The sequence below is a fragment of the Nomia melanderi genome, chromosome 2 (assembly GCF_051020985.1).
Source record: "Nomia melanderi isolate GNS246 chromosome 2, iyNomMela1, whole genome shotgun sequence".
Taxonomy (NCBI): Eukaryota; Metazoa; Arthropoda; class Insecta; order Hymenoptera; family Halictidae; genus Nomia; species Nomia melanderi.
The window spans coordinates 19,830,231-19,855,877 of record NC_135000.1 but is presented as its reverse complement, the minus strand read 5'-3'; the positions used below and the strand labels follow the sequence as shown (position 1 = coordinate 19,855,877).

Genomic DNA, 25,647 nt, shown 5'->3' with positions numbered 1-25,647 from the left:
CGTAATTCAGAATTAAGAACGGCCACGGAATGCGCCGGCGACGATGGAAGAAAACGTTCTTCGCCGCGCTTTCAGCGAATAATTCTATGCAGCAACGATTACGTTCGACAGGTCGACGCACGGCTAATATCGATCCTCGTGTAACACTCACTAACAACTGGAGCATGAAAGCATTATATGCGTGAGTATACTTACACCAGCCCGATGACTCCAGTAATATCTAATTTCCTTCTTGTCATATTATAAGCCCTTTCTCACGGTGTTAACTATTCTCATCGATCGTTCATCCGAAAGCGAGCATTATCAGGATACGTTCTGTTATATTAACAATAAAATGTGAATACAAACATATTTTATAATAAGATTCTTTTACCGTTAGATCGTTGAAAATAAATTATTCAGTTGTATGTTTGAAACATAAGAATTGAACGGAAAAAATAACCGATAAGATACTTTCACTTTTGCAGTATGTACTGTTTTAAATTTCCTTTGTGTGTGGTGAAAATATCTTCTTCGTTGTGTTTTTTTTAAAGAAAGCTTTCTTAAAGAGTTTCTATTTCAAGTCGAATAACACTCATATTTTACTTCAACACAATGGCTGTCGACGTATTTAAAATGGAAACGTAAACACGATAAATAAATTGAAAATGTTTGTTTTGCAAAGATCAAAGTAAGAGGTGTAATAAAGATTTTGTGGTTCAAACGGCTTTGGTCTCTTTTAAGTTAAACTTTATTTAGGTATAACGCCCGGCTAATGATAAAAGGAAACGACTGTTTCCGAGATTGAAAGTAATTTATTAAATTCTTAAAGTAAACAAGTTTTTATTCGTGTGGAATGAAATCGTGGATACTTGGAAAGAAAGAGAAGACTGTAGTTCACTGATAGTGCAGACTGTAGCTGCGTTCAGAAAAATGGGGACAAGATTTAAAAATAGTGGGCGATACGACTCCTACCTTGAGAGGCATTGAAAATATTATCCAAACCCCAGAGTATATTTTCGCATCGAAGTGCATTCTCACAAGAGGCTGTAACAGTAGATCTTTAAAAGAGTCCCAAAAATATCAGACCACTTTATAAGAATCTCTTGTTATATCCACACGTTAAATGTCACAGTATTGATTTATTATATCGTATATACATTACTCGTTAACGAAAGTACACAGTTCACTGACGTTTATAGGAAATGTTAGTTTAATCAAAATGAAGCTAGATCTTTATTGACCGGCACAGACAATTTTCTGTCAACTTCACAGACTTGAACTTTCATTTTTTATGAAAATGATAGTGCTACTTAATCTTATCTTCCACTAGAAACAAATTAGTATTGAAACTTTTAAGTGACAGATATATTACGTTCTCAGACAATCACATGCTTACACAATCATTAAACCTCAGCATAAAATTGATAGCTAAGATACTAGGAAATAAATCTTTGTCTGTGGTTATTCTTTGTAACGGCATTATTCTTTTTGTAATTTAATTGCATCCGTTTCTATTACTATTGCAGAGTTTCTGTCGTAATTTACATAAATGGCTATGAATTGTGAAAACATATGTTACAACGGCTATTACTAAGACAGCCCAATTCGTATACGACATAACGAGGCATGAATTAAAAAATAACAGTGCACATGTGTTCTGTAGTAATTCGATTTGCTCATGCTATCATCAATCACTCAGAAATTTTTCATTGGATAAGTATTGCAGGAAACAATATGTCACAAGTTACCCCGCGAACAACATTTCCCTTTGAGGCAGGGATTGGCTAATCTCTTTGGGAAACTGGTGCTCACTGCTCGTGCTTATTTCGTTGAAAGTAGACTGTAATTTGTGCTAAACGTATCGATCATTCTTGTCGACACCCAGCCTCATTGACCAATTTCAGTGAAAGAAACCTGCCCCTCGCGTTCATCGTGGAAAGTGTGCTACCTGGACCGCGAATTAGACCGAGAAAATTTAGTAAACGTAGCTAATCCAGCTGTATGACATATTAAAGGTGCGCAAACCGCACTATACGTGAAACAGATCAAAACAGAATAAAAATATTTTTTTAATTGCGACACATTTTGTAATATTTTGTGTATTAGTAATATTGTGGGTTTTGATTTATTACTTTAATAATAAAGATCTAAGTGTATTTGGTTTATAAAAGCATTTTAGTAAAAATAGTACTTTGAGGTACTTTTAGGACGTAAAAGGTTTAGACATTCCAAGAAATTTTGCGCAATTTCAGTCACTTTCTATTCCACTAATTTTAATTTACGTTGTCGTCGTATTGAAGAAGTATAGAATTACTCATCGGCAAACTCAAGGATTACAAAAACTGTGCCTCGCTCCAATGTTTCTCCAGCTTTTTATCTTGAGGTCGCCTCGCCGTCACCGGGCCCGTGTAAATAATTTCCTTACCTTCTCTATCCTTTTACTCGGGCCTAGTACGAACTTTAATCACAATTTAGATATCGTGTGGAAAATTCTTTCAAGTTGGTGTTACGAACAAGATAACGCGCAGAGCAATAAATAATAATGTGAATACCATATGAAAAGTACAAAAAAATATTCTTAGATAAGAAATAGAATCTTTTACTTCATTTCACATTCTGGTAAATAGTAGAAACCCTAAAATACGATATAACAAAGCGTAAATTAAAAATAATTCCACAAGTGTGTTCTTCAAATAAATCCAAAAATTTGAAATAAACCAATTATGACAATAATATTAATAATTGGATATAAAGATTGAGATTTCAATTACAATAAAACTTACAGCGTAGAACGAAAACCAAATAAGATAATTAGGAAATAATTGAAAAAAATTTTCATTTTATTTGAAGATATAATATTCCGAAGAAGACGCGAGTGCCCCGAAATTCGGGAAATGGACGACTGGAGGCGGCAAAGAGCGACGAAGAAAAAAGTGTGAGTGAAATGTGGAATGGTGATTTCGATGACAGTGGAAGGAACTGAAATAGAACTGGAGAGATCGTGGTGCAGTGGAAAAAACGATTACACAGGTTCGGAAGAGACGATGAAGAATATTTCGCGAACTGGTCACGAAGTTCATCACGAGGAAGACAACTGAAGATGACCCCTTTACTTTGAACCAGGATGCCAACGTTCTCCAAAATGGATCGAGCAATCATGTTCGTTCTATTGATAACTTTAACGGTAAGATTACAGCATTAAAATTAAAACATTCGCCCACGCTTTTGCTGGTGGTGTCGTGACACTTCTGGTCAGGCTCCAATTCGACTTGAACTTCAATGCCAACTCGTAGATCAAATTAATGTGCAGTCATACGCGCGCGTTGTGTACGCGACCGAAGGGAAAAAATTAGTAACCGTAAAGCGGTTCCCTTTGAAGCTGGATTCAAAGGACACACTTCTTTAAAGCGAATACGTCATCGATTTTCTAAAGAACTTTTGTACTCGCGCGGCTCGAAACTCGGGAATAATTAGTCACGTTGAACGCTTTAAATTGGCGAAATGTATGTCGCGTTTGGATTCGGATTCATGGTAATATTATGTGTCGATGACTTTCCATCCTGCTCAATTATTTATCGTTTATGTACTGTTCCTGTGTTAATAATTCATCGAATCTAGACTTGTGACAAATGCTTATAATATTTTCAAATGATTACTCATTAAGTGCCTACCTTGAAAATACATTTGGACATGTTTAAAAGATTCGTTTCGACTATATGATATCGATTAAACTATGTGGAGTTGTAAGCAAAATTTATTTCCTCCTTATAAGAAATCGAATCTTCACAAAAAATTCAATGCACACAGAAAATTCTAACTGATTTAATAAATCCCAATACGTCTCGAAACTTATCTCTTTGAAAACATTGAAATCATTTGTCTCGAAAGTGCATTTCTTCAAACGTAGAACATAGTTCCTGCAAACAGATTCGAAACATCGATCTAAAACATTCGTGCCACGTTCTTACAACGATCCTCTATCTCCCAAACTACAGCAACGCGTAAAAAAGCATATTTCAACAAAACCGCGTTGAATGTACGAACCATCTGTTAAATAATCTCACCGGGCAACAAAACCCTCGATTCGGCGATCCCGAGGAGAAACGTTTGTAAAAGGACAGAAGCAACGGTGGCTATCGTCCGCGTCGCGTCGTCCAGGAATATTGTAATTTATACGGCCCACGAAAATCGTCGTGCCGCGTCGTCATCCAAAGTGATTCGTTGAAAGACAAATTACAGGATATCTGGCGCCTCGTGCTTCAAGCCCGCCCGTTCTTAGCACATGCTGAAAACCACGAACACGGGGAGCTCTCTTCTTTTTTTCCTGGTTCCCCCTTTCTCCTCCTCTTTTTCGATCTTCCCTTTTTTGTTCTTCGCTTTCCTCCTTTTTTTTCTCACTCCGTCCGTCGCTCGCTCTCTCTTCGTCTCGTTTCTTTCGCCGTCTGTTCTCGGTGGAAACCGAGAGAGCCGTGAAGTGTCTCGCTGCCGGCAGCTTACCACCACGGGCCAATAAAAAGTGTTACACGGCCGTGTCTCCTGCGCGTCACGATGATAAGAGACTCTTTTTGGGAGCATCCCTTTATCCGTGCGCGCATCACTGAAATTCGTCGGGGGATCTGTGTACCACGTATTTTTTCCTGACACCATGTCGAACCAGCCTCGCGTGGGAGTTCCCCGAAGATTCCCCCGGCGCGGCGCACTTCGAACGGATTCCTGAGGCTTGTTCTACTTGTAAATGAATTTCCCGAGCAATAAAACGTCGGCCGTTCGTTGCCTGTCTAATTTATCGTTCTTCTCCGATAGTCTCGTATCAACGAAGAAACGGTGTGACTATTAGTTTAAGCTACAGGCTTCTTCGATAAACCGTGCTTGGGAACGCGCCGTGCGATAGAGCGTATTGCGTTCTGATACATTCGAGTAATTAGTGAGAATTATGTGCTGTAGAATGTAGGATTAATGAAATCTTGTAGTACGCTTCATTGAAATGTAATATTTGTACAGTTTTTATATCATTGGAACTTTTAATATTCTGTTACTTGTGTATATACATATATATTCATTATTAACTTTCTTAGGAATGTTTAAGTGATTTTGAAAATCTTTATTTGGAAAATGTAAAGTATACCGTAGTGAAAAAGAATAAAAATGACTTTTACCGTTGTCCTTCATCATTTATACTTAATTCGGCTCTTGTGGTTAATTTATTATTCGCGGTTAATACAAGAATTCCTTAAAAAATACTTTCGAATGAATATTTTTCCAGGATAAATTATATTATATTTGTTATTCACGGAATAATTTAAACGAGCATGCCTTTTAAAGGATATCGTACGTTCACTCGTATGCGAAAGCACATTCCTGTTTCCAGGCAACTCGAATTGTCAGAGGTACGTTTCTGAACGAATTGATCTAATACTTCAAACGATAATGGAACGCATTCCGCGCATTTCCAACAAGCTCGAAGTGGCGCGGAACGCGTTCAAGGAATCGGCGCCGCGTGTTCCGTAAATTCAGCCATGTTTACGCGTCAACCAGTTAATGAATCGTCGCGGGTATTCGTCATTACGTTAATCAGCGTTATTATTACCATTTGCAACGGCCTAACGAGGGGGTCACGTTGTCGCCGCAAGAAGGTAAATAGTCCTCGCGCATTCCTTAATGAACGCCTGTATTTTAAAATTACGTCGGGTGAACACCGGGGCTCGCGACCGTCTCGTTTAAACCGGTTTTTTCGTGTCCATTAGGAACTATGACGAATAAAATGACGATCGTGAAACGTTCCTCTCCTCGGAGTGTCTGCTTTTCTCGTAAAACACAGATAAATCCTACGCAACAAAGTAGTCTAAGGCAGAAATGGTCCGACGTTCATGGTACGCGTAAAAAAAAGAACGAAAAAGAATTCCTCCGATAAAATTGAAATAAAAAAAGTCTTTGCATACCGTCTGACGTAGTTCCAATGAGAATCAAACGCTTCGAGGATATCGCAACACTTTAAAGTACTTTAGAATGAAATCGTTATAGAGCATGACCAAAAATGGCGACATACTCATTAATGCGGAATGTTACTTGTGCCTTTACCATTTCTTCATTCATTATCTTGGGTAATAAATTATATCGTAAATGTGTAATGGCTTTTTTCAGTAAACTCTGTTCACAGGGTCGATGTGTCCGTACTAAACGTTGTGTGTCAATCGCCGGTTCTCTTATTTCTATGCGTGTGATTATTATCGAATTTTTCAGTTTCCAGTGAATCCATTCGACATTCGCAATTGTGCAAAACTTACCGCAGCGCAATATTTAATGAAGATTTAATGCAGTTTTTATGTTACGCGAAACCAGATAAAATCCTTAGCTTGTACCTGTTTCCAGTTTTCACGAATTAGGCCACAAAAATCGATATTTGCATAAACATCCACGAGTCTAATCACTTACGACGTTTATGCCCTGTGACACATAGGTAGCATTTAACAAGCAGTTCGATCAATTCCACTATTTTTACGGCGGATCTAATGTACATTGACTTTAATAGATGTAGAAACGGATTATGCGAACAGTATTTTACTCAAAGACCGTGTTACTTGTAATTCTATAAAAGTGTGAATGTGGACTTTTCAAACCACTTTCATAATAATTTACCGAGATACTTCGACTGAAACTTTGTGTAATCTCAACACATGTACGTACACTTAACATACTTAATACCAACGATAATAAAAAACACTTAAATATCAATAAAGTACACGAATACCTATATTACACAGACTTTTTCAAATACAAAGATTACTTCTTAGTAATACCTGTAACAACGTAATAATGCTACAGTTTCAAACAAAAAAATTCTAAAATGATTCAAATTTGAGTCAAATTTGAGTCAAATCTACTGTTCATTTAGAAAAAAAAATGAGATCTTCTATTAATCGATATTATATTGTGCCGCGAAGAAAATATGAATGTTTAAAGTCCGCAGGGATGCCTTAACGATTACCCTCCGTTGTCACATAAATCATAGTAATCGCGAAGATCGGATTCAGCCGTCCGTGTTCATTCCTGGTGAAAATATCGCGATACTCCTAACGATCGATTACAAAAACAGCACGGTGCTGGCCGCTCTTTGACGAACAAAGAAGGCGTTTTATTAGCATGCTAGAAATGTCGCTCGTAAATTATCCGCGGGTTTAATTACTCGACGTCGGACGACGCCGATTTTTTCTCCCCTTTTCTTCTTTTCCGCGGATGAGCGGAAACCCGTCCACGGTGTCCAAGGTCTGCCTAGGAAGTTCCACATTGCGCGCGGGACGCATTCCTACCGTTAAATGTTGCGGGTGACGCGTATTCTTAGACCGGTCAGATAGCACATTAGAACAGATTCATGCCGCGTACAAGATCCCCGCCGGGTTTTAAGTGTTGCAGGAAGCAGACACGGCTCCGGACTTTATCCTTGATCCAAATCCACCGGTGCCGAGCCGCGTTCCCGTGACTTTCTTTCACAGAGCTGTTCATTAATCATAGGAATTGATATCTATTATAATATTGTTCGCGTTAGTGCTCGCGCATGTACCGTTGATTAATACAAAAGGTATACACAATGGGGTAGGAGAATTTTAAGACCGGCAACTGGTCGTGGGTAAAGGTCAAGGGAAGTTGAAGCTGTATGGCAACTTCTTTTGCCGAGGGATTTGTATTTTTACAATGACGGAGTGAGTATTGGTTCTGTTATTAGAGGCAATGATAAATACATGCATTTTTTTCTGAAAATTGAAATCTAATTGTGTGGATGGAATCGTGGTTTTACTCAGCTCTTTGAGGGGTGAAAAAGTTATTCTTTGAATAGATTGTTTCTAATATTTGAAATAAAGATTGATGTTGTTGTAATTGGTGTGATTATATTAGTAATTGTGGTATGTGAATTAGAGGTAGTTTTATACTTTTGATATTTAAATCTATATTAATGTTATTTTCATTATTAACCATGAAATGAGTTTCATTATTTTTAAGATTTTTTAAAATAAATGTATTTTATTGTTGTTTACAGTGACCTACTTTTAATTATTCATCACACATAATCTGAATATCTGTATCAAAATACAGAAAAATATACTATTGAAATATTAATTGTATTGAATACAGAACACTCCACTTAACCATTAAAAACGTTGGTATGTAAATATTGTCTAAGATATGTTCAAGATACCGTCAGTTAAAGTATTAAATCGATGAACACCACGGGAAATCGTTCTGAATAATGAATCATATTTTTAAAGTCTCGTTGCGAATGTTATGAGTCTGCGAATAATATTTAACAGGAGAAATCGGTAACCACTAAAACCCATTACCAGCTATCAGAATAGGTGATTCCGTTGTGGTATTTAAAACAGATAAGTTGTAAGAATACATCCGCGGAACATACATAGTGGCCGTGTATGACTTGAAAGTTTGATAGATCGAATGAAAAATTCGAACGTATCTCCCAGCTAAGATAAGTTGCGCGTGACCCATCCAGGAAGTAAAGTTTGTTACGGTGTTTCCTCGTTTGCGTGTCACGAGCGTGCCGCGTACGCTCTCCATGCCGGGGCATTGTAATAAATCGCGAATGTTTTGTAGCTTCCTGTAAATACATTGCTCATGACAACTCCTTTATCATTATAAATAAACCTTCTGTCGCGACAAACGTCTTTATAGTTCTCTAACGAGGTAAACGTGTGCGTCGTGAATTGTAATTGTTGGAGGACGTTACTTTCGCGCGGCAGACAAGTGTCCTTAACCCTTGTGCATTGTTCGACTAACTATTACGTTAATACTTTGCACTAAGATGCACTGAAAGTGACGACCGATTGAGAAGACTCTATGATTGTATAATTGAATTGTAATAAATACAAATCGGTAGTATCAAATTAATGACATTCATTTGCACGAATGTTTCTATGAAGACAAATTTTTCATTTGAACAGTACATCAAATTCGGATATTAAAATTAAGATGAGACATGAATTGATATAAACATCACATATGATTTTCCTGCAGGTTGTTCAGTTTCTTTCAAGAGTACAATCAATTTTTATTTGTCCTTTACTGTTATTAACTTTCACGTACTGAAATTTCATTCGGCACTGACAAAAACTATAGTTCCCCGGTTCTTTGATCTCTCGCGAGGTGTACGATGTCTCGATTAAATTTTCTTACCCGTTACATAATCAATTTGCTTTTATGTTCGCTTACTCGACTGACAGTAGGAAGATACTTCTTCATGGACCATCAGTTTCGTGTCTCGTTTCTTCGCCAACGTTATGACACGCGGTTAGTGCAGGGTCATGATCACGCAGGTTGCAGTCACTCGACTTTCATTGCTCGTCAAGCTGGTGTCGCATGCTGTTTAAATCTCTGTCTACGGCTTTCTCTCGGGTAGGCCATCGTAGTCACCCTTGCGCAATATCGATTTTACTCTCAATTGCTTTATTAACTGTAAGCCACATTCAGTTATTAAACCCTTTATCTTACTGTATCTTATCTTCAAATTCGTTAATTAAATGTTTTGAAAATAAACGAATTAGATTTTATGAAAGCTACATCAACAACCAATTCGTAAAAATATGATTTGAAGTTAGATCTAATACTATCCGCTGATATAAAATTTATCGATAATTCTGTTACCATTTCGTATTCTTCCTCGTAACTTTATATATTTAATTAATGCTACAAAATATTTTAAAAGGACACTGATAATTCCCATAATAATCAATGAAATTTGGAATATATTCACAAATGTCAAATCTCTAACAATAGGAAACTACTGTTAATTACTTTCTTACTACTATCGCAATCGGTTGATTATTCCGATATATCCCGTCGAAAGGAAACTTAAACGAAATGACGATATCCTGCGTGAAATGGACGTCCAAGCTGTAGCGAACATTTAAAAAACCATTTCATGGTTACGCGGAATTCTTTCTCCTTTTTCACGCCTGGCAACGTATTCCCCAGCGCTGGATGTGATTGACTTCCACGCATGTAAGACCGGATTCCGTGTCGTCGAATTCGAAATGCTTTTTCACGGTGATTCGGCGGGATGGAGCGCGTCCAACTTGCGTCTCCCCGCCGATCTTGCACGACGCGGACCGCAACCTGCTCGCCGCGCGGCGCCGGTTACGCGTGTACGCTTTGGTAATGCGCCGCGACGAAGAAAGGGATGAGTAGCGAAAGCAGAACCGATAGCCCGCGAATAAGCGCGGTCACGTGCACCGTCATCGAGGAACTCCGTCGTTGGTGTTCGAGACACAGAACGTCCGATGAGCGACTGTAATTTACAAACGGTTGGAATCGGAACGTTGCGTTGCGTTGACGGGTTCCGTTGGTTCCACAGGAATCGACGAGTGAGACTGAGATGTAAACACTATCGACGGATCCGATCTATTCGAGAGATATTTAACACGTTCCATGTTATTTACATTGTTCGGGCTACGTGTCGATGGTGACCTTTAGAGTGGGAACCTTATGGCATTTGTTAGTCTTAATTATGATGTGTATGATTCCTCGGGGTATGAGAAAATGGTAGTTTAGATTTGCTATGTTGCGAGTGTTGCCTGTTTTTTTAATCTTTTAGCAAATGGAAATTTAATTCTTGTTATTCCTCTGTCTCATAGGTGAATGTTGATTTTGCTTTGTTCATTTGGCTTTTCAAATTTCGAAATTGTAGGAATGGAAAGTGAGGGTTAAGAGAAGATATAAATTTATATATATTGGTAAATTCTGAAATGAATGTAATTCTACTGAAATATTCGTCGTTTAAAGTCACTTTTAAGAAAGAAGAATTACATAAATATAACGAAGACAAATATTTACAGTAAACACATGGAAAATAAATGTCGTTTTGATTATTCTGTTGATAAAATGGCCAATAAAGTTTCGAAATTGTCATAAGTATTCGGGATCTATATAGGTACGATACATTTCATCACGGATGTAGAAACATATATTTAGAATTCTTATTCGAACAGATCTAACGAACAGAAACGATTTAAATTTGTCACTCAAAGCCAGACAGCTCCCACCGAATACAGACGAATGAGTCAGATTTACATGCCACTCTGACGACGCGACACCGTCACAGGCATCGAGGAGATCCTCTTGATAACACGAATCGAGTTCGACGTTCACTCGTGTTGCGTTATTTTTGTGGTCACTAGAGCCGTTTAATCCCCGATGTCGAGAATTCGGAGCGCAGCGTCGCATCTGCGGCGTTCCTTATGGGTCTGTGATGATTCATTCGACCCTTCCGAAGCCGATTATTAATTAGCCGCTTACCTTAATGACTTCGCGCGACTTTCTTTCCTTTTACTTTCGCACGTTCATGTTCTTGCAATGAAAACAGGCTTAGTGGAAAGGAAGTGATATAGATCAACGCGGACACCTTAGAATTTGAACATTAAGATTGTGGGGGTTGCCGCGGGACCGGAAGTAGATGTAAGAGGGAACATAGAAGAAACAGCACGAACTGATGTCTTACGTAAATTTCCTTTTTCTTGGAGAGGAAAATAGTCTTGAAAAATAATAACATGCGTTTTGATCTCGTTTTTGAGAAATGAATCGTTAAATGTATGAAACTATTGATAGTTGAGTGTGAATCATGAGAACTTGAAATTTTATCTGGTTTACTCTATTATTGAAAAATATGTTCCATGTGATATTTGTATTATATACCATTTTTAACATATATTGAATTTCTCTGTATAATTACATAAAAATTTCTATACAACTTTGATTTAAAATAAATTCTATAGGTAAAATTATTGAATACATTCTCTTTGCGCAGACTCAGTGAAACTCTTGCGACGAATGGAGATGCGTTCTAGTCTCCAAATATGGCGTCTATACATACAGGCATGGTTAACCCCCTGCCTCATAATATCGTGTCAGACTCGTGGCGAAGATTTCAAACTGTATTCAATGAACATATATATTTCCCAATTCTTTTAAATTCAAATGAAACATTATTCTTCTGTTATCAATGATTATATATTAGAGCAAACATAGACATGGAGTATGCCTAGAATTTGTCTCCTTTTTTCAATGAACTATTAATAAAAGAGTAGCTGTATCGATTGTAATTCAGAAAGTCATTTTTCTCAAGAGGCAAGGGGTTAACCATATTTCTAGTCGGTCTATTTCCATGAGCTCACGGTGTTTCCTCATTCGGTCACGGGATTCCGCGCGATACGTTTGTTATCAATGCCCCCGGTGTATTATCCAGGCCGTCCGGAAGGCGGTTTCCACTGGAATCACCTACACACGTGGCCCCAAAGTGAACACGTACATAGGCACGCAGGTTGTTTTATCGCAGTGTAAACACCTGACGTGTGCTCGCGCGGGCTCACTTGTAAACGTAGCCGGTAGAATTATAACTCGGTTATTACAGGTTAACACGTACAACGTAATTTAATGCACTTTAACGCATTCACGGATTTATGATGCACGATGTACAGTTATGACGCATTATTATATTTTAGAAAAATCCCACTTCTCGTTTATTCCGCCCATTACCGAGTCAATAAATCCTTTCAACACGCTTTTGTTTACGCGATCGTTCCCCCATAGACATTTAGCGTCGGCGCGGTTATTCGATTTATTCACAATGTACGAATCTGGAATGGGATTAGATGATTTTACATAACGCACGGACGTGGACACAAGATCTAGTGGGTATTTCATGTTAAAGTGTGTTGACTCATTTATTGACACAAGACATTCTGAAGCATAACTCCCACTAAATCCTGTTCTCACATTTATCTGTCGTAAAAAGTTAATTAAACTCACCCTTGTTCCGAATTTCTTGAATGTAGAATGAAGAATTATTTATTAAAAGTCTATGAAAGTGACGTTGCTATTGTATTGAAGATGCTGGTTTTGTTTGGTTTTTTGTTTAATGAAATGAAATTTCGAAGAGTTACGATTCAGTAGAACATTTATTCTTCTGGTTATTTTGAATTATTTATAAGTAAATCTCGATTTCGGTTATATCGGTAGGAGGGACGAGACAAACTGAAATTTCCGATTGAAATGTTGTGCTTATTATTGTGAGCTTCCTAGACATCGGATTTTCAGCAATAAATAATCTCTTGAAGATAAATGATGTCAAGCTGTCCAGAAACTTTGGTTGATGATGCGCTGAAGTCGAATTAGTGAAGATGAAATGAGATGGTTATGGCGATTAACGATTAGCTGTGCTGGATGCCAATAAGCACTACAAATATACCTTAAAAAATGTATGTTCCTATTATTATCTTCTAAACCTCGCTAATTATTTATCACAATTCCGCAGAGAAGTGCTTAATAAAGTGTGAAAACAGTTTATTTAAGAGATAATCAGAAATAAAACTAATAATATAGGACGGAAAGGGTTGATTTACTCAAAATTAATATTCCGATACACATCCACAATTTAAACCACACCTGCCGTACGATCTTATATTTCTATTGAAACTTTTGTTTCTCGTTGTATGTATACAAAAGATATTAAATAAATGAAAATTTACACGTGTCATTGTTATAATGCGCAAGTGCGACTACGAACTCCAGTTCTATATTTGATGTCCACCGTGAAACCGTTTGGGTTGACCAGGCCTGATCTAAACCATATAAAATCTATGAACAATACACAATACACAAGTAAACAAAATTACGATATTTTCAACTTGTACTATAATGTATCACAATACGAATAAAATTTCAAATACCACCATCGAATCATTTTCTACGACCCAAAAATTACAATATACTGTAGACCGATGAAACACGACTGACGCGCCGGCAGGCGCCGCGATGTTTCTAAAAGGAAATACGTGTCTAGATGCTAGGGGTAGTTACGTTACATTTATTTACATATCTCCGGAGAAAATTGCCCGATCGACGGTGCCCTTTAAGTAAATTATTATCCGTAGGTTTTCGTACCGAATCGTTACGTAATTAAGATATTCCATAAATTTCTTTGTAATTATAATCCACGGTGGACGCTTCTAAATCACCGTCGGCATCGTAAATATAAATCCTAGATAGCCATCGATGCAAGATAATGTTAACGTCCGGTGCTCCGTATGATACCGCCGACCCTCGTCGTTAATGTCGATCGATCGACAGAGGGTTGGGGGACCTGTTTCACGTCGTTTGACATTATCGAACAGTAATCGAGAGACCCGCGGCCGAGTCCTCATTGTTCCCCTCGGGTCGATTTATAAATTCGCTCATGCGATATTCATACAATTAACATCGATCGCGTCGAGCAACAAGCGACTTGACATTCATCCGGGGTTAATCCAATCAGAGTGAGGAGAGTCACTTTGGGCGCGGCTTTATATGCACGTTTACTGATTACCTTTTTACCGGCAAAAAAGAAGTGTCGCGGGCATACGGAACACAACCATCGGCTGCGTTTCAGCTTTGGTAGATATCAAGGACAATAGTGGATGTTGTTTGACGTCGAATCGAACTTTGCGCTCGCTATAGCTGGTTGCATCAAACGGGTTTATCGCGATTGGCTTGAGAGCATGGTCTGTGTATTAACCCTTGCACGGAGTTCAAGAAACTGTTACGGTAATACCCGAATTAAATTAAACGGAGGTTGATATTGGGTTAAGCAAACGGGTTTCCTTAGTTTTTTGTTAACAAACTTTTATTTGTTGGATAGGTAGAAATTAGGTTTGACTTGAGCTAGAAATTAGAGGTTCATTGCGTACTATATCAGCGAGTACTGATAGATGTAAGAAATTTAATAATTTTGTTAAATGTGACTGATCCTCACATTTACATGTGGTTAATAGTGATTTCATTTGTGAGCTACTTTCTTTTTTTGACGAGAGAAGAGTATGGGTTTTTTAATTTTGTGATAAAAATTATGATATACCACGTGGTAAGCTATTAGTGTAAAAATATTTTTAATGGTATTCTTAAATGTAATTAAAACGATTACTAAGTACTAATATAATAAATTGTGACGTAAGATGCGAGAAGTTCAATAGGAAGACACTGTTTTAATTAATCGAAAAGGGTTCACCTTCTGACATAATAACATCAGTTCCCATGCATCATTTCAGACCAAACGGAAGACGGAAGAGATAAACTGCGAAGCTCCCTCCTAAGATCCATCTGTATGAAACTACCATACATTCCTATGTTTACGTAATAATTTAAGTAACGAAAATTCTCTCTCTTCCCTAACTGAAAATCACCTATCTTCGCAACTTTAAAAAAAAGCTGCACCATTTCTATTTCAAGTAATAATAATTGTCCAAAAAATCAATGTTCGAATTGTTCAGAAATATCTAATAATCGTTTAATAAATCAATTGGCACACTTTCAGTAACCTTGATCAATTTATGGAATACTTGTGCAAGGGACAAAATAAATGCGTTGACGTCACGGTGACCATGATGCATCCCCGAATTGCGAAACCGCGCGGCTAAAATAGACCGGAACATTCAAGAAAGCCATCAGTGATTAATCACCCAATCAAACGGTAGTAATAGATACGAAGTTCCAGATCCGACTTGAATCACCATCGAGGCACTCGCCGCTACGAGCCATGTGGTCTTCCCTATAATTTATACTCGTCTTTCGCGTCCTATATACCGATTCCACGCCCATGTAACGCTAACCCACGTACTACAGCGCTGCGCAATTTAACATACAATTTCTCGTCATCTTAAATCTTGTTCAACTTCATCAGCCGCAGCAACACGAAACTCCGAACATCGCGACAGCGTTACAATATCCCTCAAGCTTCTTTTTTCATAACATCATTTCCAGATTGAAAGCATCTGCACGAATGTAAATCCGAGATCCGATTTGCATACCCACTAATCACAAAGTATCTTCCAACGTGAGACAAAGAGTCTCTTTCTAGGAAACAATCGCAATGTCTTTTTATGTTCTCGATTAAAATCGCAAATAACCGCGTAGACGCTGCCCGCGGAATGCTAATCACACCGTCATTCCGGAGTGATTAATATCAAACAGCTATTTCATGCAAATAGATGCTGCGAAACGCGTGTCGGTCCTTGATGGAGGCACGCAGAACGAAATTCTTGAGAGACTCGCTCGAAGTGCCATGAGTGGCTCTCGATCGAACCATCGATGTTGAATCGTTACTCAGGAGTTCCTCGACTTCCGGTGCACTCCGGTAGCTGTCGCGATTCGGCGCCGCGCCGCGCCGGGACGACAGAACGCAGCCGAGCCGAAGAGGGCCGCGATGATGGGGCTAAATCTGCGAGCCGTCACAGGCATAATTTTCGCCGCGGTTTCGCGCGTCCAAACACGCGTCACGCGACACGTGTTGTGACTCGGTAATTCGCGTCGCGGGGCCCCCGCCGCGTTCAAATCTGACTTGATTCAATAACGCTGCCGGCCTGTTTGCACAGACGCGGCTAAGCAGCCACGTGTGTAAACACCACTTCTGTTTTGACTAATTATTCCGCGGAAATAGCCGGCGATACTGAATGACGCGATGAGTGGAATCCCGAGTGAGATTCGCGTGTTTCCGAGCCCCGCGATGCCGTAATGACTCTTAGGGGACTGTGTGTACCATGCGATTTTTCATTCGAGTGTTTGCCTCTTCGGATTTTCGTCGGATTATTTTGGGACGTCTACGGTTTCCAGCGTTGGTTTTTCATTGTTTTGTATACTGAAATGTCGAATCGTTGGATTCGTTGATTAGGTTGATTAGGATGTTTATACATTGGTTGTTTTATATTTTGTAAGAATTGTTTTTACTTGTTTATAGTAGTTCAGTTTGAAAAATAAAGGGAAATTGGAAAGCGTGTTGATATTAGCAATTATGTGATGTTTTTGATGATAATTGTTACTTTTGAAGTGTTGACTGAGCAATTCACTTGAAACGTTTGTGCCAACATATTCATTTCTTAGATTAACAAGCTGGATGCAATAAAAACTGCATTGAATTTATGATGAATATGACAATGAAATTGTTAGCTTTCAGCAGGAAAACAAAGGATTACGACATTGCTAAAAGTGATTAGACTAGTCACCTACTCGAATAAGTATGACACAATAAAGTATCGATTGGCTAGAAACCTGATCTCTTAATAAAAGCTTAAAGCAACGTACTTTTTTGAAATCTGTTTCACCATCATGTTGAAAGATAGATTTGACTATAATAGATAAGTAGATGTTGTATCCAATTTTATATGAAAACCTTAAATCCTCAGTATTTATTTGAAAATTTCATTTATATATAAAAATCCTTCTACTCTTCACAGATTTAAAGTTTCATAACATTAACATACAAACATTTCGTTATTTACAAAGAAACATGCGTATCTCTCGAAAATTGTTAAAACGATATCTTACAAAACAAGAATAATAAAGGTGTGAGAGAATGTAGCACGTATCAGGAGGGAAAAAATATATGCACTTAACGAGCCACTGTTTTATCGGATATTTAATTATTGCAGTAGATTAGAATTTTAAAGTGCTGAATAATTTATTGACGCTAATACGCCCCAACCATTTAATCCTTTAATTACTCCACGTTACGCGCACGTCATAATACATGCAGGATCCGCGATCCGAAACAGCTTAAGATACGTGAAACTTTTCTTAATCAGCTGAAAAATTCGATGAATACATGTATAATGAATTAACGTTGTGCTAATTCTGGTTACAGAGTTTCTCGGGCTATTGCAGCGGGCACTTGATCGATGGGATTTTCACGGAACCGACCTTGGAGCTGGGTTACAATCTAGTGGCCACAGTTCCAAGAGGTGCTCTGGCTCTGAACGTGACACAATTGCGACAGACGGAGAATTATTTAGGTAAGGGAGTGACATTGTATATTTAGCGTCATTGTAAATTTAGCAGGAGCAAAATGCAGTGACACTTTTCGTACATGAATATTTATTATTCCAATACTTTTTCCTCTATTCAACGTTTATGTATCCGTACGAAAGTAAATTCTGAAACATGCTCGCAATATAAGGTAAGAATAAGTGGGAACTTGTTTAAAGATTTCTTAGGGAGAACTAAAAAAGATTGAAACAAATATTACTGTGATATGTCTGGATTCGTAAGTTCCCTTTTTGGTAATTAACCTACTTGTGAGTCCAAGGAAATTATATGCACGCTGGTCTGATAATTAATATATTGAAATTTTTAATTGACACATCGATGATTATTCAGCGGTATCAGATAGGAATTTGTAACATGTAAATATTCGAGATTCGTGTCAATTAGAATTCTGAGTGAACAACTTTGATTACATTCCACATATGCTAATCTGTTTGACGTATGATTCTGATGAAGTTACTTGCACTGTTGTTTAGGAAATGTTATAATCTTCATTAAGCTTATAATCTATACATTCGGATTATTTAAAAAGATAAATATTTCATAATCTGAAAATTCCTTATTGAAACAGTAGTTCACGACTAAATCATTACTTCTAAAAATGCCACAATATCAAAACACTTCCTTAAAATTCATTTCAATTATAAAATACTTAAAACAGGGTAGCTAGTTTAAAGAAGAATGAAATACCTTAGCAACTGTTGCAGACAAAAAATATCAATTCTATATCCAAAGTAATGAAAACTTTCATTTTACTACGTCCCATTCAATACTCCTCACCGCAAACCCACGAAGACCTCCCATCTATCTCACAAATAGTACTTATCCTTTTAACCTTATCGAATCCCGTGCGCCCCAATCGAATTCATTCAACATAACGCCGTGCCATAAAGATTCATTTGTAACATCGACCTAAAAATCGTGCCACCCACATACGAACAAGGCATCGGCAAGAGTGTTTAATTTGAATATCGAAGATCCTCAAGTGTACCTGAATGACATCATCATTAGACGAAAATGGCCGGAGTTGAACGAACGGTACGGCGGAAAGTACGAGATTTATGGAATCATAAATACGTTCGATAACAAAGGCGTGAAAGTGGCGTGGGGATAATAAAGCGGAACACGAACGAGCGCATAACGAATGAAGAGAAATGGGATCAACGAAGGTTGCCCGCCACTATTGAATCAAGCTGATACGCGCGAGTCCTGTTCGGGGCCGCGACAAACTGATTTTAATGAACTGTGCCAGTAAGCAAATCGTCGCCATGATTGTTCACGATTGTAAGCAATCAGCTGCGCCCGTTCGCGATCCCCGTTTATTATCAACGCGGGATCTCCTATCGTCAGAATCTGTACGCCGAAGGAGTCGTCGTGCTCCCAGCATCAACCCTCTCATAATCCAATCTCCTGTTGCGTGCTAAGTGGGACGTGGAGCGCCGTCTCTTGCAAATGCGGCGCAACAGCTGTTGATAGGCACGTCACACACTTCGTTGCGCTTTCAGCATCTGGTTTCTGGAATTTCTCCATATTTTCCGATGTTCGCTGACCGGGGAAACGATAAAGATAAACCTTTGTTTATACGGTTGCTGTGTTCGTTTATTGTTGAGCACTTAATACTTTCTGACATGTGGAAATAGAATAAGCTATATACTATAGGGTATACGATCCGCTGAAGAAAGTAAGAGTAGAATAACTTGAATGAACATGCTACAAAATACGTGATTATTGTATGAAATGAATAGTTGAATATTTTAGAATTAGTTTGTATTTATTGTAAATATTGTTGGACAGCTAAAAGCATTTGTGTATGTTTCGCATTTTATTCGATGAATTCTCGTTTCTCTAAAGCGATTCAGAAAATGTAACGTTTGAATAAATATCTGTAACCTGGTGCTTACCATTAATATTTTCTTCGGGTTCTTTAACTTATACTTGATGTGATACGTATTTTAAATAGGAAAAAATGACAGTACATTGATGTTTTATGTATAGAACGAAAGATTGAAAACTTATTAACAGAGCATAAATTTGAGAAACGTATATTTATTATAACGAGTTCTGAAGTATTCAGGCTAGAACAAGTCATTCTGAAATTTTATCGCGGCGCACACTTTACAGCATGTTGTGCGAGAAACTATGTTATAAATGCATCAGGTTCCACAGTTTGATTATTACCTGTCAGTTTCTGTAGCCATGTTACGCTACCTTACGAAATTCGAAAAAGTGTTACCATGAATACGAAGTGTGCCGTTTCCTGGAACGTATTTATCTCGGATCGCGTGAATCGATCGGTCATAAAATCCGCTGCCACTAGCGCCCCTTACAAGAAGGGTTATAATTCTTGGCTAAACGATCGCGATTGGGATTTTTACGGCGGTCAATTGACGTGTCATAGATCGGCAAGGAGATTAAATGGTGTATGGAATGTTTTTGAAGCGTGGCTATTCTTTGGATCTGAAAGGAACTTAAGTAGGTAGGTGTGAAATAATGTGAAACGGTCGGAACCATTTAGCGGAGTCATCAATTTCACCGTTAATACGAGATCGTGACACTCGTTTCACATATCAATATTAAATTTATAACACAATGAAAGGTCTTATTAGCATGCCCTTACAGTTGTGTCGCCGGTTCGCTGTAAAATATCGAATTTATGTCGCGTATTGAGACTCTTGAATAAGCTGTATTAATGGAAGGAAACATGTCGTTTATAATGCTTTCTAATGCCGTATACAATGATCTATCATTCAATAGTGTCGTTCGACAACAAGGAAGCGATTACTCAATGACATTCAATGTCTTATCAGTGTTTCGTTCTATTTTAAATGAATATTTTGAAGAAGTATTTATGTAACAGTACATATTATAATACTTACAATAATTGCAATTTATTAGATATATGATACATAGCTGTCACAGTAAAGAAGAAGTAAATGAAAAATATGAATAAATAAATGAAAAACTTTAATTATTGATAATGAACAAATAAATAGTGTAAAGTTTCAGATAAATATTTGATTAAGTTTAATCCTTTTAGTAAATTTCATACCAGTTCTACCAATCATGATCAAACTTTTCTAAACATTTTTTTTAGAAACTGGTTATAGTATAGCACATACGTGCATTACATTACAAAGATTGATGTATATAGTAATTATCCATAAGATGTTGTTTATACTTACGATGCATGATAAAAGGGGTACGTTTCTTGCTCCAGGCAAATGGACTCTCTAATGGGTGCTAATATCAATCTAATGTTTCGTTCAACTACGCTCGTAGAAAGATGAAAGACATCTAGCGGGTAATCGACGTGCGTCATTTACTAAATGATGTGTCTATATTTCTAATGTATCATATCGCGTATACTGCACCGACAGAGTCCGCAATTCCCATATTCAAGTTCCGTGAATGACTATGCGTTTCATTAGACGACTGATTATGCGATTTTCATCTGAATGCATGACACGAGCGTGAAATAATTAGCAACGGGGGCTGTTAAGTTTATCGACAGCGATCTGTCTAATACTCTAATGCGTCTTCTAAATGTCTTACTCCTACATCATAAAATATACATTATAAAACGTGATTTTCTCACATACTGAGAATATTATTTAAAAGCAGGCTAATGAGGAAAAGTTTTATCGGTTTTTAAGGAATACTTTAATTACAATTAAGCAATGAAGCACATTTTATATTTACAATTATAATGATTAAGAAATTGCTTCTTATTGAAGTGATGATAGAAATATATTCACGAAAATGACCTAATTGCCACGAAAATAATAAAACTTTCTTTTAAGTATATGTTCCTATTTTATCAAATAATTTCAAATTAAAGAGTTTCGTGTTTTATGTGAAAATGTAGGAAATTGTATTTTAATAGAAGATTAATATGTAATAATAAAACTGTAACGTAAATTAATTTTTTCAGCGATCAAATTGCAAAATGGTACCTTTTTATTAAATGGAAATTACAACATCAATTTGTCCGGCAAATACCAGGCGGCTGGAACAACTTTTGTTTATCTCCGTCAAGGACCGCAACATTTGGAAAGTTTCTCCGCTACTGGTCCGTTGCAAGAACCAATCGATGTTATGGTGAATATTATATTATTTTAAACAATTTTTATTTTAAACTTTTATATCCATAGAATATTTTCTATCCTTTTTAAATGTTTCGGTTTATAAAATTTCTGCATGAAAGAATTCTTAAGTCCATAATTTTGAAATACACTTCAAACAATTTATAAAGTATATCTTGTTATTATTAGGAGGATATTAAGAGTAATATAAAGTGGATTCAATCTTTTAATTAAATAATCTTTTAATTTCAATTAGGTTCTGTATCAAGAGCCAAATCCGGGTATTGTTTATCGATATATCATTCCTGGAAATCCGAACGTCCCTACGAACAATCACTTTGGACATAAAATAGGTGAACATACGGTACATTATAATATTAATTGGAATTAACTTATCATTCATTAAAATAATGTTTATAGTTTCGAGTAAAGCTGCAGAACCTGTTCCACCGACTACTCCACAAAGAAGGTAAAAAATATTAATCTCTATCTAATAACATTTAATACACCCAGGCATTTTTCTGATCTTTAATTGAAAGAAGATATTTAATTAAAAGTTATTTATTATCTTTTTAGAGTAGAAAGTAGTTCTTCAATCAACGATGGAGCATTGACGCCATACCTATCAAAGCGATTCAAGAAAAGGAAATTCGTTTGGAAAGCAAACGGTTACACCGAATGCAGTCGAACTTGTGGCGGAGGTGAATCAGCATCAGCATTAATTAAATTACAATATTTTCAAAACGTGGAAGAATAAAACTATTTAATTTCACTTATTTTTTTAATAAAGGTTTTCAAATGCTAAAGTATATGTGTATACGGGAACACACGCAAACACAAGTGCCTGAAAAAAGATGTCACGCGATAGAAAAGCCGCGCGAAGTACAATTACGGTGCAGCACTACACCCTGCCCACCTAAGTAAGTAGAATAATAAACAAAATTTGTATATTTATGCGATTCAGATATTTTTTTACCTTGTAATTAATTTATCAAATAAACACGAAATCTCCGGACGTTCTAATATAACTAGCAGTAATATTAAAATAACGTAATAATCAAATATTAAGTCTTATTGGGTAAGTACAAATGTGGTTTTCTGTATACAAAATAATAAATCAATTACGTCGCTTACATACTGAGTACATACAAAGTGTTAAAAAAACTATTTCAACAATGTAATAATGTTTTGTATAACTTTTGGAGACATTCATTACCAATTTTAAGTGTGTTAAGAGTTTTGTGTAATTCAGATAAAAGTATTAAATTTATTTTAAAGGTTCATTTCAAGGAATGAATTAAAAAGTTATTCGATTTTCTAAAGATGGAGAACTGGTCCTTGGAGCGACTGTTCAGTGACTTGTGGCACGGGGACTCGTGTGCGGGAATTAGAATGCGTGCAAGAAATAAAACCGTCGCTGATAATGAGAATATCCGATGGTGCCTGTATGGAGCCGAAAATTCTTCCTACGACTGAAACTTGTGAAATGCCAACGTGTGAATACGACGCTAAAATAACGCCAACGACAATACCGCCTCCGCAGTGGAACGTGGGCACATGGTCTTCGGTATTAATCTTATCTTATTACATATTACACATCCCGTACACCTTATTTGGGTGTAAAAGTTCATAAATCTGGCGTCGTTATGGGCAATAAATAATTATCACCTACATAGGCAATCTAAACATTTCCTAGAATTCAACGGATTTATGTAGTGAACGACACATAATTCTAATTTCTTAGACAGAATACTTTGGTACATGAAAGCATTCATTCTTTCTGCTTGTAAAGTAGCAGTGAAAAATTAGTGAATTTTTTAAATACCAGAAACCATTTTCAAGGAAAACCGTTGCTTTTTTATTTTTTGGCATACTTTTATTACAGTCATATTTATGCAATGTCTAAAGAAGCCAAACACTTTGCATATAAAAAGAATAATTATTATTTTCGATTCTAGTGTTAAAATGAATAAACTGTGGACATAGATTCTTAACAAATTCAGGGATGTATATAATTAGACTTGCAATAAAATCGGGTGTCAGTCTTCTGATAAATTAGCGAATTGCAGCAACTGCATAATTAAAACGCAGAAGCTATCAGAATTAACACGTAGTCTAATTGCTTCCTTTCCCATTGAAGTGCTCCACATCTTGCGGACCAGGTAAAAGGACCAGAGCGGTAACTTGCGTCACACAAGGCCCTCCTTGCAATCACGAGACGAAGCCTATTACTCAAGAAGCTTGCGACTATGGACCTTGTACAACTAAACTGCCATCGTTGAACGTTGTCTCTACAAGACTTCAGAGTCCACAGTGGTTGTACACTGAATGGTCCGAAGGGGTAAAAATTACTTTATTTCATAAGTATGTAATTGCAACCAATACTGTACAAATATCATAAAAAGAGGCAATATGATCATCAACTAAACACAACTCAATTATATTTCAGCTTTTAAATAAAATAAAACTTGCCAAAAGTACATATATATCAATGAAGAACCAATGCGAAAAAATAAGTACAATATATCAAAGAAAATGATTAATATATTACTCAGGATAAAAATTATAAACACACTGTGAACATTTTTTAGCGTGAACCTTTTTCGAAAGGTCGAAGATTGTTTCAATTTTCTGAATGCAGTGAATATAAGATAATCTTAATTTTATAGTGTTCCTCCGAATGCGGAACTGGCGTGCAAACAAGAAAAGTTTTCTGCGATAGCAGTCCAGGGGAGGAAATCTGCGATGATTCAACTCGACCCGAAACTACAAGGACCTGCTCCAGTAACAAGACCTGTAGCGGACAATGGTTCACAGGACCTTGGTCAGAGGTCCGTTTTCTTATTGTTTTATAGTAGAAACAAGATTGATAGAAGTTGAAAAGAAATCTTTTGCCACAAATATAATAAATAAATTGAACTCGTGCATTTTTTCAGTTTAATAATTCAATAGATACTAACGTGATCGAAATATTCAGTATCAAAATGAATTTCCAGTTTTAATAAGCCGTTGCAAATCTAATGCAAAAATAAATAAAAATATTCATTTAATAATACATCAAGTCAATTTTCTATTCTTCGTGAAAGTAATTTATATTTTCGGTTAATTTTAAATATAAAGTATTTTACTTTCATTTGTTTCAGTGCTCCACCGAATGTGATTCAGGTGAACAAGTCAGAGAAGCAGTCTGCGTCACCACTCTTCGAGGATCTCTTCGACTGGTGCTGGACATGAACTGTCCAGCGAATAAACCGGAAACGAGAAGACCTTGCAATGGTCCACCATGCGCGTCTACGTGGTTCATATCGGATTGGACAGAAGTAATTTCATCAAACACATTCTTGCATTTACACTGAAAATTCAAATATCATGAAAATTACGAAGAATATATTTTTCTTCATTAAATTCATTTTTAAATGTATTTTGAAATGATTTCAGTGCTCTCGATCATGCGGAAAAGGTATTCAAAAGAGAGAAGTAAGGTGCTTGAACAGAGACGGTCAACCTCCTGAACTTCACGAGCTCCACTGCAAGGAAAAGGACAAACCTATATCCAGACGAACCTGCAATGACTATCCTTGCAAAGACGACTTGCACATATCCGAGAACCATCATAGAGTTTTACAAGTTCAGGATGATCCAGAAATCTCAAACGGTATTTTATAAACCATCATTTTTCTCTTCTAATCTTCATTTCATTTATACATATAAACGAACAGACCTTGCAAGTAAATAC

At 36.9% G+C, this 25,647-nt stretch overlaps 1 protein-coding gene and 1 long non-coding RNA gene across 9 annotated transcripts in view; one reads left to right on the top strand and one right to left on the bottom strand.

Annotated features, from left to right (window-relative positions):
- The window catches only part of LOC116429091 (thrombospondin type-1 domain-containing protein 4), a 32,400-nt gene that overhangs the window by 5,680 nt on the left and 1,073 nt on the right, over positions 1 to 25,647 (top strand). For 5 of the 8 annotated variants that reach the window (XM_076374475.1, XM_031981559.2, XM_031981555.2 and 2 more), the window contains 12 exons: positions 2,833 to 3,166; positions 17,651 to 17,798; positions 21,761 to 21,927; positions 22,168 to 22,264; positions 22,332 to 22,380; positions 22,488 to 22,612; positions 22,702 to 22,831; positions 23,235 to 23,478; positions 24,052 to 24,252; positions 24,581 to 24,742; positions 25,055 to 25,231; positions 25,350 to 25,566. In XM_076374475.1, coding sequence (XP_076230590.1) covers positions 3,107 to 3,166; positions 17,651 to 17,798; positions 21,761 to 21,927; positions 22,168 to 22,264; positions 22,332 to 22,380; positions 22,488 to 22,612; positions 22,702 to 22,831; positions 23,235 to 23,478; positions 24,052 to 24,252; positions 24,581 to 24,742; positions 25,055 to 25,231; positions 25,350 to 25,566 — 1,777 coding nt within the window. In that variant the 5' untranslated portion in view covers positions 2,833 to 3,106. Of the gene's footprint in view, positions 1 to 111; positions 182 to 2,183; positions 2,602 to 2,832; positions 3,167 to 17,650; positions 17,799 to 21,760; positions 21,928 to 22,167; positions 22,265 to 22,331; positions 22,381 to 22,487; positions 22,613 to 22,701; positions 22,832 to 23,234; positions 23,479 to 24,051; positions 24,253 to 24,580; positions 24,743 to 25,054; positions 25,232 to 25,349; positions 25,567 to 25,647 lie in introns of those variants that run through there. The other 3 variants (XM_076374474.1, XM_031981556.2, XM_031981564.2) reach the window with 2 other exon arrangements.
- On the bottom strand, positions 7,761 to 10,356 carry LOC116429094 (uncharacterized). Its single transcript, XR_004235431.2, has 3 exons — positions 9,781 to 10,356; positions 9,199 to 9,439; positions 7,761 to 8,587 (listed from the first exon to the last, which is right to left on the bottom strand). It is a non-coding gene; the product is annotated as an uncharacterized LOC116429094 (long non-coding RNA).